The 19,436-nt window shown below is 34.6% G+C and overlaps 1 protein-coding gene across 1 annotated transcript in view; it reads left to right on the forward strand.

Moving 5' to 3' along the window:
• Positions 1-19,436, forward strand: part of DOCK10 (dedicator of cytokinesis 10) — a 212,379-nt gene that overhangs the window by 138,203 nt on the left and 54,740 nt on the right. The window contains exons 29-39 of the mRNA XM_051983445.1: positions 4,021-4,104; positions 8,194-8,290; positions 8,954-8,998; positions 10,177-10,352; positions 10,474-10,590; positions 12,786-12,897; positions 15,597-15,718; positions 15,834-15,948; positions 16,037-16,103; positions 17,421-17,468; positions 19,324-19,425. Of these exons, the coding sequence (XP_051839405.1) occupies positions 4,021-4,104; positions 8,194-8,290; positions 8,954-8,998; positions 10,177-10,352; positions 10,474-10,590; positions 12,786-12,897; positions 15,597-15,718; positions 15,834-15,948; positions 16,037-16,103; positions 17,421-17,468; positions 19,324-19,425 (1,085 nt within the window). The remainder of the gene's footprint in view (positions 1-4,020; positions 4,105-8,193; positions 8,291-8,953; positions 8,999-10,176; positions 10,353-10,473; positions 10,591-12,785; positions 12,898-15,596; positions 15,719-15,833; positions 15,949-16,036; positions 16,104-17,420; positions 17,469-19,323; positions 19,426-19,436) is intronic.

Raw genomic sequence — 19,436 nt, forward strand, 5'->3', positions numbered from 1 at the left:
GAATAGGATGGAATTTAATAGAGAGAAATGTCAAGTCCTACACTTGAGCTCAATCAACCTCCTAAGTGCCAGATGGAGTAGATGTGGCTAGACAGAAGTTTGTTTGAAAATGATATGGGGCTTTTAATGGAATTCTAATTCAGTGTGATGTAAACACCTGGAAAAGCTAATAAGATCTTAGCCTATTTTAGAAATGATGTATTGTCCAATACGTATATAGTAAGAGTACCACTATATTCTGGCCTTTGTCCAACCCCATTTGAAATATTAAGTTTGGATATGGAAATATGATTTTGGATAGCATATTTTAGAAAGGATTTTGATTAGCAGGAAAGTCTTCAAAGAAGGCGACCAGAATATTGGGGCTGTAAGGGAGAGGAGCTGAAAGAACTGGGAATGTTTGACACAGAGAAGCAAGGAATTCATTGGGTCTAAGAGGATAGCTTTTTATAGGTAGTGAAGAGCTGTCTGTGGAAGAGTAATTAAGCTTTGTTAACTTGTTGATGTTTACAAATTTTTACTCAAGATAAGAGAAAACAGTTGCTATTTTTTCAGTCGTATCCCCATTCTTGGCAAAGATACCGTAATGATTTGCCATTTCTTTCTCCATCTCACTTTATAGATGAAGAAATGAATCAAATAATATTTAAAATTACTTACCCAGGGTCACTAGCAAGTATCTAAGGCCAGATTAGGAAGAGACATCTCCCTAACTCCAGAGCTGATACTCTATCCATTGTGCCAGCTAGCTACCCTCTAGAATTTCTAATCAGAGATACCCAAAAGTGGCGTGGGATGTTTCAAGAGGTGGTAGCTTTCCCCTCTCTAGAGTCCTTAATGTTGATACTGGATGATCACTTGTTACTGTGGATGCTCCCAGAATCAACATTATCAATAATGTAGAAAGGGGATTCTCAGCTGAGTATGGATTAGAATGGATAAACTTTACACTCCCTTCCAAGATTGAGTTTGAATGATTCCATATAAAATGTTGAGTAAAACAATACATTGAGAATGAGCACAATCATTCCAAAATTACCAACTCATTCTCCTTGAATCTTAAAAATTAAAAGATAGGTCACCAGAGAAGGCAATGAAAAAGAGTTCTTTCTCAATAATGTTGGTTTTATAACCTTTATCTTCTGTACTATATGTTTCCTCCACTATCTATTTGTATTTCATTTATGCAGAAATTACTGCCAGGAGTAGATAAATCAAGAACTTGAGTGATATTGGGGTGAGGAAGCACAAGGGAGAAATGAAAAAAGGGTAGACTGCAAAATGCAATCAGATATTAAAAAGAAATTTTTGTACATCATACATTATAAAAGTTTATCTGTCTCTCATAACCAATCCCTTAAAGAATATTTTAAAGCACTTGTTGTTCCTTGCCAGTAGGAATTTGGATGAATTACTTGACTACACTAAACCTAAATTTATTCATCTGTAAAATGAAGGAATTAAAACCTCTAAAATTCATTTCAGCTTGAAATCTATGGTCCTATCATGTCTGTCAGTCCTCTAGTTCAACTAAAATTATCTAAATACTGTAATATTTTTCTTCTTGATCAGATGATAGAAGAAATACAATCATAACACTTCATCTTCAGTGGCTTATAGATACAGTTGAGCTGATTTTCATAAAAATAAATAAATCAACCAAGTTCTCTCGGGACCAGTATTCTATAGTACTTTAAGATGCCCCATGTGTTTCTCTTTCTCTTGTTAAAGAAATGAATGTTAAAAATTGAGATGAGAGAGAGAGAGACATTGAGAGAGATAATAGACTGAGAGACCAATAGAATGATGATGATTATGAAGATAGACAGACAGATGATGAGAATGGAGATAAATTAGTAGATGATGGAGACATAGAGATGACAGAGAGAGATAGAAAGATGATAAACATGTAGAGAAAGAGGTAGGGGATACAGAGATACTGAGATATATAGATAGATAGATAAACAGACAGACAAATGGAAGATGGGGATGGATATCGATTGGTAGATGATGGAGACAGATTATAGAGAGACAGATAGACAGATGAGAAATCATTTAGAGAAAGAGAGAGAGAAGGGGAAAGGGACAAGAGATGAGATGATGGAAACAGATGACAGATTGAGAGATATAATTTGAGGAAGGCAGTCCATTCCAAAAGGCATTAGGAAAATGTCTTTTGCAATCTTGGTGAATAAGGATGTGCAGTGTTGTGCATTCTTTAACAAAAGAGAGAGAGAGAGAGAGAGAGAGAGAGAGGAGAGAGAGAGAGAGAGAAATGTGACCAATGGGGGAAGTCCAAAAATAAGAGGGAAACAATCTTCTAACCAGTAGTTACCTCTCCTGGTTGTGTCTCCCTGACGGTGAGCTCCTTAGCAAATCCAGAACTATCTTTATTTGAGTTCAGGACAATCTCTAACAAGAACTTAAGTTCTTGTTAACCTAACCTGTGTCAACATAACCTAAGTTATGGTGTCTTAAATGTGAATACTTGCAAAGTACTTTCTCCCAACAGCTTTATAATACAGATTGTATGAGTCTCCATTTTATATAAAAAGTATGATAAAGTGATTTGAACAGTGATAAACCTCAATTAGTGTTAAGAATAGCAGTCAAATTGAGATCTCTGGAAGTCCTTTGCTGTGCCCGTGCCTTTAAAATAATAATAATAATAACAGTTTATATTAATATGTGCTTTAAGATTCTCAAAACATTTTATCTAAATCAGTCTTTCCTGTTCGATCTGTGAGAAACTGAGGCTGACAAAGTTGAAGTGGCTTTTACCTGTGATAATTCAGGTAATAGAAAACAGAGAAGATTGGAGTTCAGGTCCTTCCTGACTCCAATATTCTTTCTATGGCTCCATGTTTTCTTAGGAGGGGATGATATGAATAGTGATAAATAAAGGGGGTCACTCTGCATGCTTTTCAGTACTCATAAAGACTTATCAACTTGTCTTGACAACCACAATTTCACTGTTCTTGGGTTTCATTCAATTAACCTTCAATTCTGTGGCAGCTGGTTGTAGAAGCCTGAATGTGATTTGCTAGGCCTTTTTCTAACTTATTCAGCTAATGCTTGAGTATGATACAGTGTATCTCTCATTCAATTCACTCTCAATGAAGAAAAAGATGTTTTATTTACATAATCTAGTGGATGGTCCAGAAGACAATTATGCTGGTTTGATTTGGCTATCACTTTTCAGATTGGGGAAAAATCACCAGTGGTTTAAATTTTCATTTCCAAAAGTAATGTATATTTTTATATATATTTATATTTATTTATTTATATTAATGGAGAAGATTAATATAACTATTATTCATATCTCTATGGTGCTTTCAGACAGGACTTCTTAAACTTTTTCCACTCATAATCCCTTTTTGCCCAAGAAATTTTTATGTGATCCCAGGTATATAGGTATATAAAATAGATATACAAATCAAACTTTTTTAATAATAAATTATAATTTTTAACCCCTACATTAAGTTTAAAAGACCCTATATAGGGTCATGATCCACAGTTTAAGAAGCTGGACTTTAAGGTATGCCAGTATTTTTTCTGGTAGCAGTTTCCATTGTACAGATGAGAAAGCTGAGGCCTAGGGAGGTCAGATGACTCAAAACTAGGATCAAATATGGTAGACAATCCCATGTCTCCTGACTTCACGTTCAGGGGTTTTTTTTCATATTATACCACACCACTCCTTTACCACCTTAAAACCTTTTTGTATGAATAAAAGATAAAATATGGTTATAAATAAAAAAGGGAGGTAGAAAAGAAATATGTTGCTCAGCTGCTAATTTTCAAACGATATTATAAAAATTAATAAATGGATATTTTTAACTTGCTTTTTTCTAGATGTTTGAACAATTACCACTTTGAAAGTAGCATTTCATACTGGTCTTGAAGGCTTCTTAAAATATTTTAATGATACTTCTGTATAAATGACACACTAGGTTTTTTAATCTATTTAAATTTATTTGAATGTCAACACCAACATATTCTTATTTTATTATTCCTTAGCGCTGCTTTACATTTTTGGATCGTGGATTTGTATTTAAAATGGTCAACAACTATGTAAGCATGTTCTCCTCAGATGATCTCAAGGTAAGAGTTATTTGTAAAAATAATAATATTTTAAAATATAGGGCTTTTGGCTGGATGGTAGTGCATTGAAAAAGCTAAAGCTAGAAGGTCACTTGACTTAGAGAGTTCTGATCTGCAGTAGAGCTAAAGCTGATCAAGTAGACGCACTAAGTATGGCACCAGGTAAGACGCCAGGAGAAGAAAGCCATGAGGCTGTTAAGGAGGAATAAACTAACCCACCTACCTCTATGGGAGCTAGTTAAGCAGTCATTTTTGGAATCAAGTTGGGAAAAGGCCATGGCATTGCCAACCTCAATAAGAAGGCAGGCCTACTGTCAATAAACACAAAAACAAACAATTAAGTAAACAGATAAGTGAGAGAGACAAAGAGAAAAATAAAGACATAGATATATAAATATGACTAACTAAAATAAAATGATATTCCAAGTACAAGTGCATAAATTATTTATACTAAATAAAAGTTATATATCAAGACAAATAACCTTTTTCTAAAGTAGTATATCCAATCTCTTTCCTTCCCGCCTAGATCTCAAGGGAATATTGATAGTAGATGGACAGAAAAATAGATAGATGAAAATAGATGGATGCTAAATAGATACATAAATACATTAATGAATAAATATATACAAGGCTGAAAAAGATAAAATAGGTCTTCAAGTACAACTGCATAAATCTTGACTGGATTAACCTATTATTGATATGAAAGAGATTATATTTCAGGATAAATGACCCTTTTTTAAAAATTATATATTCAATCTCTTTCCTCACTACTTAGGTTGCAAGGGTGAACTGACAGCACCACCCTTCTACTCCAAAGTGAACTGAATGATCAAAGGATAAGGGGTAGGGAATACTTTGACCTCTCAAAAATATTAGGGAGTGAGCCACTGAAAGAGTAATAGACTTACATATTGATGAAAATTGGCACAAATACTATCATTTGTGATCTAGACAATCAATTTCCTCTGAAGGCAAAATGTAGTCTAGTCATTAAATGACAGAAACAAAAGTTGAATTAGCTGTATTATTAATAATAATCTAAGTGACTCATGTTTCAAGAAAGCATCCTAATGTTTACAACGAGCTTTTCTCAAAATCTCACTGAAATTGGTAGTACAACTTTTCTTATAACCATTTTACAAATTAGGAAAGTAAAGCATAGTTGCAATACTTTAACCATGGTCAAAACTAAGTAATGGAAAAATCCAACATTCAAAACCAGATCATCTATGCCAAATCATCATCACTCCATGAGACCACTGCAATTATCTGTAGTTCCTCAGATGAGCTATTTTTAAAGTGCTTAGCACAGTGTTTGACACATAGTAGGCACTTAATAAAAGTGCATGTTCTCTTCCCTCTTTCTCTTTCTTCAATTATATCCACTTAGATAGTTTCATGCTTTACCCAAAACTCTCCTAAAAATAATCCAAATATTGCCAAGTCACAGCCTTTGAGAGTGAGAACATATCTCCTGATTCAGCTAAAAAAGAACAACAAAATTCATTGCTATCCATCTTACCTTCACATCTAACTCGATACAAACATACCACTTCTTGGGGAGATTTGAGGTAATGTAGACTGGATGTAATGAAACCTGCATGTAAAGTCAGAAGCTCTAGGTTAATTATTTTCTCTCTGAGCATGGTTCCTCATCCAGAAAATAAGGCAGTTAGACTAAACGGCATCTAGTGACCTAGTCTTACTCTAGATTTTTCATTTGAAGTTAGTCAAAACTCATTTTGGAAATAATCAATGCAAGTCTGAATTCTATATTTTATCTTGACTCATTTGAGTTAGAACTGAAAGAACTTTATAGAGATCATCTAATCCAAAACCTCATTTTATAGACAGGGAGGTTGAGGCTCAGAGAAGGAACATCCTTTGCCCAAGGTCACATAGGTAATAAATAATTGAGCAAAGATTCAAAAGTAAAATCCCATTCCCATCTCTTTAAATTAGTGCTTTTCCCAGAATACCACACTCAGTGCTTATAAAGTTTTGAGCTACAATATAGAACAAATGTTTGCAATATAAAACAATGAATATAGTAATCAATTACATTCTTCATTTGTCATTCAATTGTGAAGGATCAGTCTTAGTAAAAATCCTGCATGATGATTACAAATTTAGAAAATATTCAGTGAGATTATTAGCTACAAATGAAATTTTAAAATATTTGTTGAAATTAAATGTTATTTACTATCCAACCTTAATGCATATAATGAAAGACATAAAATATAAGTCAAATAAACAAATGATTTGCATGAACAGGGGGAATATAAATAAGACCCTAACTAATGAATATCTTCCAAGTTCTTTTAAGAATCTACAATTCGATAATTTTCTCATTCTATTCACACAGTCCTACTGGAATTTTTCTGGCTTATGGCTTAAATGTGCCATACATTACTCTTTTATTAATTATTTTTAATGTATTTGTATTTTCTCACATTTATTATGAATTTCTGTAAAATCACTTATATTCACAATCTCTCTAATCCAAATTTGGGAAGACATTCCAGGCTAAGGCACTGTGATCCAATGGAAAGAAGACTGGATTTGAACTCAGAGAAGCTAACTTCAAATCCCAGATTTGCTCCTTGTTTTCTGTGTGACCTTGAGCAAATAAATCATTTCACTTTTCTCAGCTTTGGAATTTCTTCCTTCAAAGCAGTTAGATTAAAAGCTCTCCTCAATCCTTTCCAGCACTAAATCTAGGATCTTGTGTGTATCTGATGATCAATATTCAATCCTTTGTCTTTTATTGTGGAGAAAATATCCTAAATTTATTTTTGGATATTCCCTATGGCTTCATTAGGTCAGAAAAATGCTGATATAATAGCCTGATATAATATAACAGTAATATAATATCCTAAACCAAGGAAAAGCACAAGGAAAAGCTTTTTGTCAAAGCTGTCCTATTGAATGATCTTTCCATACTTCAGTGTATCAGAATTCCATGTGTGACCAAATCTTCTTCCAGTGTAGACTGCAAAGTTTCCACACCTTATTCGGAAGCTCCAAGAATTGCTGTGCACTCCATAATTCATCACCTCTTGTCCAACTTCTAGCAATGAGTTATTCAGAACTTTCACACAACAGATACACAGATTGGCATTGGACCAGCATTGGCAGCCTTCAGAAACTTGGCAGCTAAGATCTTCCAGAGCTTCTGCTCAATGGAAACGGTCCTGGAGAGCCAAAGTCCACCCCCTTGCATACCACACTGAGGCACCAGTGTAGTACCGTTAGTGGATATATTTCCAGCTTGAGGGATAATGGCACTCACCCCATGCTTCTACATGTTGCAGCAGAAAATAATACAGAGAAGCAAGCTTTAACTCAGCCACAATTAATGCCATACTTAGGGACAGAGAAATATTTTATAAGTGACCAATCATTTCCCAGTGTTTTCTCCTTCATTTGCCTTTTATTACTGTGTACTTCTAGCTCACTCACAGAAACACATGTTAGAACTACTAGGATATTTAAAGAGGGCCTAGTTCAACTCTCAGTTTATAAATGAGAAGACAGAAATCCAGAGACAGTAAAAAGTAGATCTAGAATTTGAAATAAGATCTGCTAACTCCAAATCCTGGAAGTCTCTTTCCACTGAGCCACATAAAACCTTAGAAAGCATGAATAGGAATAGGGACTAAACATACGATTTCACTGATATTAGTGAGGAAATTCCCTCTTTTGATGAGTATTGGCAATTTCTTGGCAAAAAAAAAATGGAGTTACCTTGAGCAATAAGTTCAGTTTTTTCCCCAGGGTCATACAACTACTATATGTCAAAGATAGTATATAAATTCAGGTTTTCCTGAGCTGCCTATACATTAAATTGGACTTCTCAAAAAAAAAAAAAAGGAAAAAATATATAGAGAACAAGAGAGAGGCAGAAATACAGAGAAAGAATGTATAAGACTTTGGACATCACTAGCAATCCTCCTAATTTCACAACATCTTCACAAAACAGGTATGAATGAGCATTGTTTCAGTGGGGAATTCAGAGGAAAATTATCACTGTATGACACTTTCATCAACTATTTAGTACTAAATGACTGACTTTTGTTTTTATTTTAGACCCTAAGCCAGTACAAATTTGATTTTCTACAAGAAGTATGCTATCATGAACATTTTATTCCTTTGTGTCTCCCCATAAGGTCAGCCAACATTCCAGGTAATAATTTGCTTCCTATTTTTGTCAGGTTTTTAAAATATATGTGATTTTTATCTGTTTTATCTCATTTCTTTGTAGACCTAAGATTATCCAGGAACATTATACCTAGTTCAGTCAAACAAAACCAAGATTGTAATTATCAAAGATTTAAGGCTTTTCATCAATCCTTGCTGGGTCAGCCGCTTTGGATCTGATAATTTCAATCATTTAATAAGCTGGTCTTATCAACTAATAGAATCTATTTCCTGATCCTTGATATAAAAACAGCCAGAGTTTCTAGCTGTATATTCTTCACTGTGGAAGCTGCAAATGGAGAGTTTGTCTTTTAGGAAAGCAAAGTTCAGTAAAGAAAAATTAATACTGAGTAAAAGATAAAGAATGAAATTTCATTTTTGAAAATTTTTGACTTGTACTTTTCTATTTAAATCCTTAAATAGAAGTGCAGTCAATTATTTTCTCCAGAAAACCTATTATTGAACAGCAACCCTCTCACTGTAGACCATGTCAGAACTTTACTTTTTCATCATTTTCCAATAAGAACAATCAATATAGACATCAAAAAAAAAAAAAAAAGATCTAGTATGCGATTTTACTGTTGCAAAAAAAAAAAATCTATTCATGCAAACAGCTGGCCTTTTGTTTTTTCCTTTATATTAAATCAAGACCCTTTGACACCTTCAGAATCAACTCAGGAGCTACATGCATCAGGTAAATGTTTATGGGTTTATATTATAAAATCATAATTATATATTTATCTTTATAACTTCAAAATATGATTCCTTGGAATAACATATAAGTACTTAAAAAGAAAGTTTGGTCATGTCTATACAACCCTTCACATTTAGATATTGATATCTATCCAGTTGCTTTGTATTATGTATATAATCCAAATCATCCTAACGATCTGTTGAATTTTTACTTTCACCTATTCAATTCTCAAGTCTGCATAAGCTCACTTTCAACTGCACTTTATTCTCTAAATCAAAATCCTTGACATTTTAAATACTTATTAATGCATCTGAAATTTTCTTGGATTGACTAATAAACAAAATTCTGCAGCCAAGTGTTTCTGTATGCATAAAGTAGTATACATTTGTTTTTTAAATTATTCAGTATATCTCAAGCTTATTAAATAGCTAGGTGAAACAGTGTTTAGAATGCTAATTAATCTAGCTAGGGGCTAGTTAGCCCCAGATATTTATTAGCTGTGTCACCATAGACTAGTCATTAAGTTACCTCAGTTTCCTCATCTGTAAAGTGAGAATGTTGAAGTCACTGACCTCCATGGTGTCTTCCAACTCTAAATATATATGATTTGGTGATCTTTATGTAGCCAATATACTTTGATGGACTAGTAGCTTAGTTCCTATCATAAATTTTCATGCATACTGAAGTCTGTCTGGATTTTATGAGGTTATTTTGATAGAAATAAAATTAAGAACTACATTAAAGAGTATTGGTTAAATGATTTCTGAGATCATGAAATGGAGTTTGAAGGCCTTATTTTATTTTTGTCCTTTTCTGTTATTTGCTATGATTTTGGACATTTTACCAAATCTATAAATGTTCTGCTTCAACTTCCCAAACTAGAAGACCCCAAACTATAAAGACCATATTGTTCATAAATAGATGATAAATCATTTGAAAGTGTTAACTACTTTTGGAAACCATGTTATCTTCCTTGCTACATTAAAATAGGTAACCTGAAATTATTATCACACATATAGTCACTCCCAATAAATTATGACCTGGTACAATCTAGCACAATATTTATGAGGTGCTTTGGGCACATCAGTATTTCATTCTAAATATATTCTTCATTATTGGAATTTTTAACATTCTCAGTTCACAATATTAAAATAAGATTTTTATTTTTCCTGACCAAGATATGCCTGAATACACTGTCACCAATGAATTTTGCCGCAAACACTTCTTAATTGGAATTTTGCTCCGAGAGGTTGGCTTTGCACTGCAAGAAGACCAAGATATCAGACATTTAGCTTTAGCTGTACTTAAAAATATAATGGCTAAGCATTCATTTGATGATCGATACAGGGAACCAGTAAGTGATTTCTCCTTCCTCTAAACTCCTTGAAACTCCTGATTATATTAAGCAAAAATAAAACCTATAATTTCATTGATTTTAAAGAGTTCTTTTTTGTTTTTGTTATCTTTCTTTCTAGGATAAACAGGCCCAAATAGCCACTTTATATATGCCTCTCTATGGCATGCTGCTTGACAATATGCCAAGGATTTATCTGAAGGATCTGTTTCCTTTTACAGTCAATACTTCTAATCAGGTACCTTTACATGATGCATCAAAACTTTATTGTAATTTTTCTTTTAACAATAAGCTCATTTTTCCCTTGAATATGATATAGTAAGAAAAGCAAGAAATTTGTAGTCAGAAGCAGATTCCTGTTTTATGATCTTAGGTGAGAATTCTCCTCTCTTCAAGTAGCTTTTCCATCTGTAAATTGAAAGGATTAAATGGTTTGGCTTCCAGGTTGCGTCCAACTCTGAAGTCTGTGACTCTAGGAATAAAGCAGGGATGACCCATCATTTCAATCACATTATTCTAAAGCCAATATCAGAGTTATATCTTTAGAATGTTCGCTCCAATCAATTGCTATATCTTGAGCATCTTCTTGGTACTATCTACATTTTCCCTTGTTCCCTGCTAACAGTCAAAATCATAACAATGTTCCCTCCCATAATGATGCATGATGACATGATGAACTGAAGCAGAAAAACATGAGTTTAAGTCCTTCCTTGGACACATATGATCTTTGACAAGTCATTTAACTTTAAAGTGCACCCATCTGCATTGAGTGAATAAGTTTCCTTACCAGGAGTTCTTTGCTATACCGATGAAATCATGAATCTGGACCCTGGCACTTCCTTACCACACAGAAGAATTGCTGTTATTATAATGTTCCCAGATAGCCTGGGCAGTTCATACCATGTTCTCCCCAACTCTTTTGTTGCTATTTTCATTCCTATCCCCTTATCACTTTACAATATTTCATACAAACTTCCACAACTTCCTCTACCCCAACCTGAGAAAACAGTAAAGGGAACTATTTGTTTCAACCAATATAACCAAATTAACCAGTGCCATCCTCAGGAATACATGTCTTCCAAGGGCATAAAAACTGTGAGCCAGCTTCCATGATCATCTTTGGCATTGGAGAGTGCCATTGACTTCTTTTTAATAAAATGCTGACATTATTAATAAAATGACTAATTACCCAGAAATTATGTCTTTCAAACTTTTTGAACATCACAATCAAAGCCCCAGTTTACAATGTGACCTATCTAAGCAAGTTTCTTAGCAGCCCAGATTCAATACTTTCTGGATTCTCAGTGTCTACCAAATGACACACACCAATGTCCCACTAACAATGTCTTGACGTGGTGTGGAAAATAACCATGAATTTTTTAGTGTTATGACAGCAAACCATAAGCTCTGTCAGCTTCTTGTAAGATGGAAAGGCTTCAAGGATAAGTGCAATGATCAATTACATGTCTGTTATCCAACCATCAGCCCAGCTAAGCTAAAAAAAAGTATATATTCTGGGTTATCCATGAGGAAATAAATGTTTTGGCCACAGTAACTAAGGAAGAATGTATGTCTTAGGTAGTGTGATCTGTGGGCATATAAATATGTGTCTTTTGGAACTCACTCTAGCATGTTCATCTTGATTTGATCCCTAAAATCAAGAACACAGAAGGCTTCCTAGAATCATTTTACTCTGAGTTATTAAAAGTAATATTATTCAGGCTTTTATGGATTAGAAGCATCCATACATTAGCAGGGTGTCCAGACAAAGATAAATTGCACTATTATCTGATAAATTGGCTTTGGAAAAGGATAAAATTTGTGCTGTGATAAAAAAAAGTTTAATAAAGAATTCACATATGAGTTTAACTCATCATTATAAATTGGGCTGTTCCTGTGATGTTGAAAAAGTTCAAGAGACATAATTTTTGAGTAATTAGTCATTTTATCAGTAATGCCAGAATTTTATTAAAAAGAAGTTAATAGCACTCTCCAATGCCAAAGATGGTCATGAAAGCTAATTCACAGCTTTTGTGCCCTTAGAAGAAGGTGTTCCTGAGGGTGGCACTCCAGTCTGATTGGTTAACAATTAATGAGAGAATGAATGGCTGGAGGGTTGAATCTATCGTGATGAACTTTGATTATGCCATTTACGTCTAAATCACCACCACACACACACACACACACACACACACACACACACCCCTTGGGCAGTCTATCCAAAGAATCTACCCTTACCCAAACCTCACTAGAAAGTTTGGTGGTGTCTGACCAAGATTTGGGAGAGTAAATTAGTAACATACTTTAAGAGATTGATTGAACTTTGAAATAAGGACTACAGACAAGGTGAGATCTCTGGGTTTCTCCAAATCATTGGTTATTAATAATGATTTCGCTCATTACAATGAACCAGGCTGTTTCTTTTGAATGCAGGGATCCAGGGATGACTTGAGCACCAATGGAGGATTTCAGAGCCAGTCAGCTATGAAGCATGCTAACTCTGTGGACACGTCATTTTCTAAAGATGTTCTAAACTCTATAGCAGGTACTTGGGAATGGATGAAAATTCATGTTCATCAACTTCATCTACATCTCATCATCTCATTGTATTTTTGCTAGTTCATTTCTGTGAGTCTGGACCATACGTATACAAAGGAGCAGAAAAAGAGACAATCCTTTTTGTACTAGATCAGCCCTGCCTATAGACTCCTCTTCCCCCAATGCTTTCTACCTTGCACTGTAGAAAAGCCTTCAGTAAGCATTCTCCATGGAAAATAAGTGTATTACATCCTGTCCAAAGCCTTGCGAAATATTAGAAACTCACTCTGATCATTCAGACTACTTTTAAAATATGTATTCCTCTTTAGGACATCAAGCTACTTGATGTCAGTGATTGTTGTCCCCTTTTCTTTGTATCCTACATGCTTACAAGACCCAACACAGAATAACTGCTTAATAAATGTGTGTTGATTAGTTGCTTGGTTTATTAGTTACATATCTGGATAAGACCTGTATTTTCCATCTATTTCAACTTAATCTTCAGGAGTAATCTCCACTGGAGGCAATTTATCTCTCTGGGTTTCAGTTTTTTCAATGCAAATTACAAGGTTAGACTGTGTGGCTTCTCATCACCCTTCAGCTCTCAATCTATGATGCTGTCGATTATAATATAATAACTATGTGACTTCTCAGGTCCCTGCCCACTCTAACTTCTAAAATACCAAGATTCATCATTCCATTACTTAGAGTCTCTGGCTGGTCACTGCTGGAATTAAAATAGCCTTCCAGCTTTAAAATACAATTTTAACCACTATTTTAGGAAGGTCACTTTTATAATTGATTTTCTCATGTTATACCATAAGTGAAAAACTCCTTCTCAAAAAGTCTTTTCATGAATTTTTATTTTATACTCCAGAAGACTTCAATAACCATCCCCTTCTCTCTCCAATCTTCCAGTCTTCTACCTACTGATTCACTCCCTACTATCAACAAACATACGCAAATCCTCCCCATCCTTAAAATAGGAAATTCTCACTAGATTCTGTCATCCTGCTAGCTATCATCCTATATTTTTCCTCTCTTCAGCTAAATTCCTTGGTGAAGAAACCAGCAATAACATTCAATACTTTCAATTGCTATTCTATTTGTCTCTTCTAAATCCTCTGCATCTAGATAATAATCATTCGCCTCGATGTAATCTCTGAAAAAGGTACCAAAGATCTTTTAGTTGTTAAATTTGACAGCCCTTTTCAGTTTTCTCATCCTTCTCCATGCCTCTGCAGCATCTGACTCTGATGGGCATCATCTTCTTTTCCTCCTTGCCTGGCCAATCCTTCTCAGTCTCCTTCACTTGCTTTTCATCTGTGTCATATAGATTGATTGCAATTATGCCACAAGACTCTATCCTATTCCCTCTTCTCTTTTCCCCTTTACTCTCTCATGGGATGATCTCATCAGCCCATTGAATTCAATGATTATGCAAAGCACTTGGGATGTATATATTCATTCTTAGCCTCTCTGCTAAGCTCCAGTCTAGCATCACAAACTGTATTAGATATTTCAAATTGAATGTTCCATAGATAAACTCAAAAGCAATATGTTCAAGACAAAATTAACAGTTTTTTCTTTAAAAACACCATTTCGAGCAGCTAGTTGGTATAATGGTGGGTAGAGCACCATCCCTGAAGTCAGGAGGAGCTGAGTTCAAATTTGGCCTCAGACACTTAACACTTCTTAGTATGTGACCCTGGGCAAGTCACTGAACCACAATTACCTCAGGGAAAAAAACTCACCTGTCTGCTGCACTTCCAGTAACCCAATTTTACAAGTCTGCTGTCATTTTTCAACCTTATCCATGTCAGAAGTAAAGTCAGTTGCCAAATTTTCTCTGTCTCTTTCTGTCTCTCTGTATGTTTTTTTCTCATTTTCTCTCTATGATTCTTTATCTTTCTCTCAGTGTCCTCTGTCTATTTCTCTGTATTTCTTTCCTTGTCTCTTTGTGTGTGTTTCTGTCCTTTCAGGTCTGTCTGTCTATATTTCTCTGCTTCCCTGTCTCTTTCTCTCTGTCTTTATCTTTATGTGTGTGTGTCTGGCTCTCTTGGACTTTTCTGTCTAACTATCTCTCTGTTTCTCTGTTTCTCTTTCCTTATATTTCTCTGTCTCTGTCTCTCTCTATATATATGTGTGTCTGTCTGTCTATGCACATATCTACAAATATATATATATATACATATAACACATTTTTTCATAACAAACCTAGTCTTCTCTCAATTTATATTCACATCATCCTAGTTCAGGCCACTTTCACTTCACATTGAATCCAGGAACTTTACATATTGACATATCAACATAGGAGCCACTGGACTCATAACTAGCAATTTCACTACCTATAGTAGATGTCATCAAATATGTGGATAGCAAGAAACAGAACAGAAGCCTTCAAATCAACCTTTTGAGACAATTTCATATTGTGGGAGGAAAAGATTTAAAATCGAATAGCTTCCTGTCTTGATGGATTATTATCAATAGTGAGTTACTAAGATAGATTATTTTTACTCTGAAAGAGTTCAAATTCTGTCAGCACCATCTAAATTTTATTGTCACAGGATACTGCCCTTATCCCCTGCCCTAATTACATCTCTAGGTGTCACTATGATACTAATGGCTTTTTAAGTTCTCATTTTAATTTCACTTTCTGTAACCATACATCCCATTTTAGTGTGTGTGCTGTGGCTTTGTTTGCAGCTTTTTCATCAATAGCTATTTCTACAGTAAACCATGGTGACTCCAGAGCTTCGCTTGCAAGTCTTGACTCCAATCCAAGCACCAACGAGAAAAGCAGTGAGAAAACTGACAACTGTGAAAAGGTACGAGCTCTCTTGCCCCAACAAAAAATAAAATAAGTCCTAGGACCCCATTGTCATGATTGATCCTGAGAGTATTTGATCTTGTCCAGTAACTACTGTGGCTTTGATTCAATAGATCGCAAGGCCATTGTCCTTGATAGGCCTGACGTTGAGATATGATAAACTTGATCAAGCAGAAACTAGGAGTCTCCTGATGTGCTTTCTTCACATAATGAAGACCATTTCAGAAGGTAAAGAAATCTCTTTAAAACAACTTTTCTGTACCAGAAAATCTACTGGATTTCAAATAAACTCATGCTATTTGACATTTGTTTCCAGAGACACTGATTTCCTACTGGCAAAGGGCACCCATGTCAGAAATATCTGATTTCTTCAGCATCTTGGAGTAAGTCCTGAAACTTAACTATATATATTGTTTAAATGTTTGTATGTATATGTATATGTGTGTACATGTGTATATATGTGGGCATTTTACAGGTATACATGTGTTTACATTTATTTTACACACATAAATATGTATTTGCAATACATATTTATATGTTTGTGTTCTTTTATTTATTCTTTATGATTTTCTCCTTCCAGGTGTCATAAGCACCTACCTAGTAAAGTGAATAGGGAATTAAGGGATTGGAAGAAATATCATATAGTGAGAGGGATGCTCTAGTTGGAATTGGGACTTAAATTGAAGCCATAATGTGCTAACACTGATATTTAATGTTTACCAACTGACTCTTTGAAAATGCATGAAATACTTTTAATTCTCATATGAATTTTAACATTTTCTCCATCTTTTAAGACTTTCATAAGTCAACAGAAAAATAGATCAAGTCCTGATTTGTACCATTTGCACACTGTTTTGTAGCATTTGCACCCTGTTTTGTAGCATTTGCACCCTGTTTTGTAGCATTCACCTATTCCGAAGGTATTTAACATTCAAACTGGAAATTTAACAATCATCTCTTTATGAACTGGTATTTCAAGCACAGTTCTGGATGCAAATCTCATTTATGTCACTTAACAGTTTCATGACCTTCCTGAATTTCAGTCAGGGTCCTTATCTACAAATGAGAAAATTAGATGAGACATTTTCCGAGTTCTCTGGCTTCAACATTTGATGACACTGTGAATTATAATAATTGTGTAGCGGAAGAAGGAATTGGGGACAGAGGGGGAAAATTTTGGAACACAGGGTTTTGAAAAGGTAAATGTTGTTCCATTCTTTTAGACTAGGGCTTCTTAAACTTTTTCTACTCTTGATCAAAGTTGTCTGACATATATTGATCAGGTGACCCTGGACAAATGATTTACGCCTTCTATTCTTCTAAATCACGGCTTCTAAAACTTTTTCTACTCGATCTCGTCACCTGGGAAATTTTTACTTGACCCCGAGTACATAGATACATAAAATAGACATACAAATCAAGGATTTATTGATAATAAATCATAATTTCATGACCCCCACATTCTATTACACAACTCCAGATGGTGTCATGACCCACAGTTTAAATTTTGTTCTAGATAATTTTCTAAATCGGTAAGTTACTGAGAAATACTGGCACTTTTGCTGATAGTTTCTTTACCTGGGAGTTTGCTATATCATTGAAAACACAGATCCAGGCTGTATGAATATTCTGAATGTAAGTAATTTGATCCCTAAAAATGGTACTACTAATTAGAATTTGACATCTTTTTTATCTTTCAGTGTTTGTCTTCAAAATTTCAGATACCTGGGCAAACGAAATATAATAAGGTAACATTTTTGAACTGCTAAACAGCAGTTTCATAGGACATATATAAAATAGTCATTTAATGTTTCAGATTAATCTTTGATACATATTCTCTTTTCTACTTGGATAGCCACTACTCTGATTAACTTCACATTGAATCCAGAAACTTTAGATGGTGACATATCAGAACACTGGTGCCATTAAGACTATGACTAACAATTCTAGTACCTAAAACATATGTCATAAAATGTATCTGTAGTAGAAAGCAGAATGGAAGATTAGGGTTTTTTCAATCTTTAAATCAATATTTCTATGCAGCCTTTAATTTAGGCAGGTAATTGGAAAGGGTCTTTCCTGTATACAAAATTATTATTGTTATGTTTGTCCTTCATTCTTGAAGGGGACCATGACATCAGGGTCATGATATGCAAGTGAATTAAATTTAAGTGGTGAAGGGCTATGCAAAGTCCTCAGCCTCACTTTGTCCTACAGAGCAATATGGGTCCAGTGGCCAGATATACATCAAGACAACTAGAGATGGCCCTGGATGTAGTGGGAGACCTTGGCCTTTTTAAGCCACTCTTTAACAGGTCTCAGTTTGATTGGGATAACCATCCATTCAGTGATTGCAGCTAGGTAAGCATTTATAAGATATTTAAGCATAAAGGAAGATCCCCTCCCATCTCAATAATATATATTACATATATCCTGAGAGAATTTAATCAATTAATATATAAATAAACTATTTATTAAGTATTTCCTTTGTGGCAGGCACTCTGCTAGATGCTAGAAATAGAAAGATAAAAATGAAAAAAATACCAGCCTCCCAGGGATCCCATTGGGGAAACCACATGTATCCACATAAGTATGTACAAAATAAATACGTGGTGATCAAAAATAAATACCTGGTAATTTTGTGAATGAAACAGTAACAGTATTTGAGGAATCAAAAAAGCCTTCAAGTGGGATGTGGCTTTTGAACTAAACTTTGAGGGAAACTAGGGACTTTAAGAGGTAGAGATAAGGAAGGAGTGCCTTCAGGCATGGGAGACAAAGTAGGCAGAGATGGAAAATGGAAAGTCAAGTAAGAGAAACAGGAAAGGTTAGTTGACCAGATCCTAGACTATGTGAAGTTACGCAACTGAAAATGTAGGTTTGAACCCCCTGGAAAAACTTATGAATGCCAAACAGAATGTTCATTTTTGCTCCCAAAAATAAAAGGGAATCATTGGAGTTACTGAGCAAGAGAACATGCACGGCCTGGGCTTTGGGAATATCAATATGTTAGCTATGTGAAGTCAAGATTGAAGAGAGAAAGTAGAAACTTGAATCAAAAACCAAATTAAGAGCCTGTTTTATGGCAGATAGATGGAACAGTGGATAGAGCACTATTCCTGGACTAAGAAGGAACTGAATTTAAACATCTTCTCAGATACTTATTAGCTGTGTGAGCCTGGGCAAAGTTACTTAACCCCAAACATATATGTATACACACACACACACACACACACACACAAACCCTATTTCAATAATCCAGGTGAGGCATTGGTCAAATTAATGTCATCCAAAAAAGGGGATTATGAGAGCACAATTTTTATATTTCCACTTTAAAAAGATTCTTCAATAAATAACCAAAACAGGAACAATCACAGAGATGCTTTTGTTCTATTATTATCCTTTTAAAAAAAAATCCCAGGTTAAGCTCTTTATCCAAACCTGATTTTTCAGCTGCCAGAAGTAAAGCTGACTTTAATGATTATATTTCCTCTTTTGATCAATGAAATTTGGCAGATTAATATTCTACTTCCCGTTTTGTTAGATAAATTTCTGCATTTTAGACACTTTGTTGTACAATTAACACACTTATTTTCTTCATAGGAAAATTGCTGCTGCATTTAAGTTTGTCCAGGCAACCCAGAATAATGGAACTCTCAAAGGTTCTAATTCCTCCTGTCAAACAACAGGTCTCCTCTCCCAATGGTAAGGTCTTA

The sequence above is a fragment of the Antechinus flavipes genome, chromosome 3 (assembly GCF_016432865.1).
Source record: "Antechinus flavipes isolate AdamAnt ecotype Samford, QLD, Australia chromosome 3, AdamAnt_v2, whole genome shotgun sequence".
NCBI lineage: Eukaryota > Metazoa > Chordata > Mammalia > Dasyuromorphia > Dasyuridae > Antechinus > Antechinus flavipes.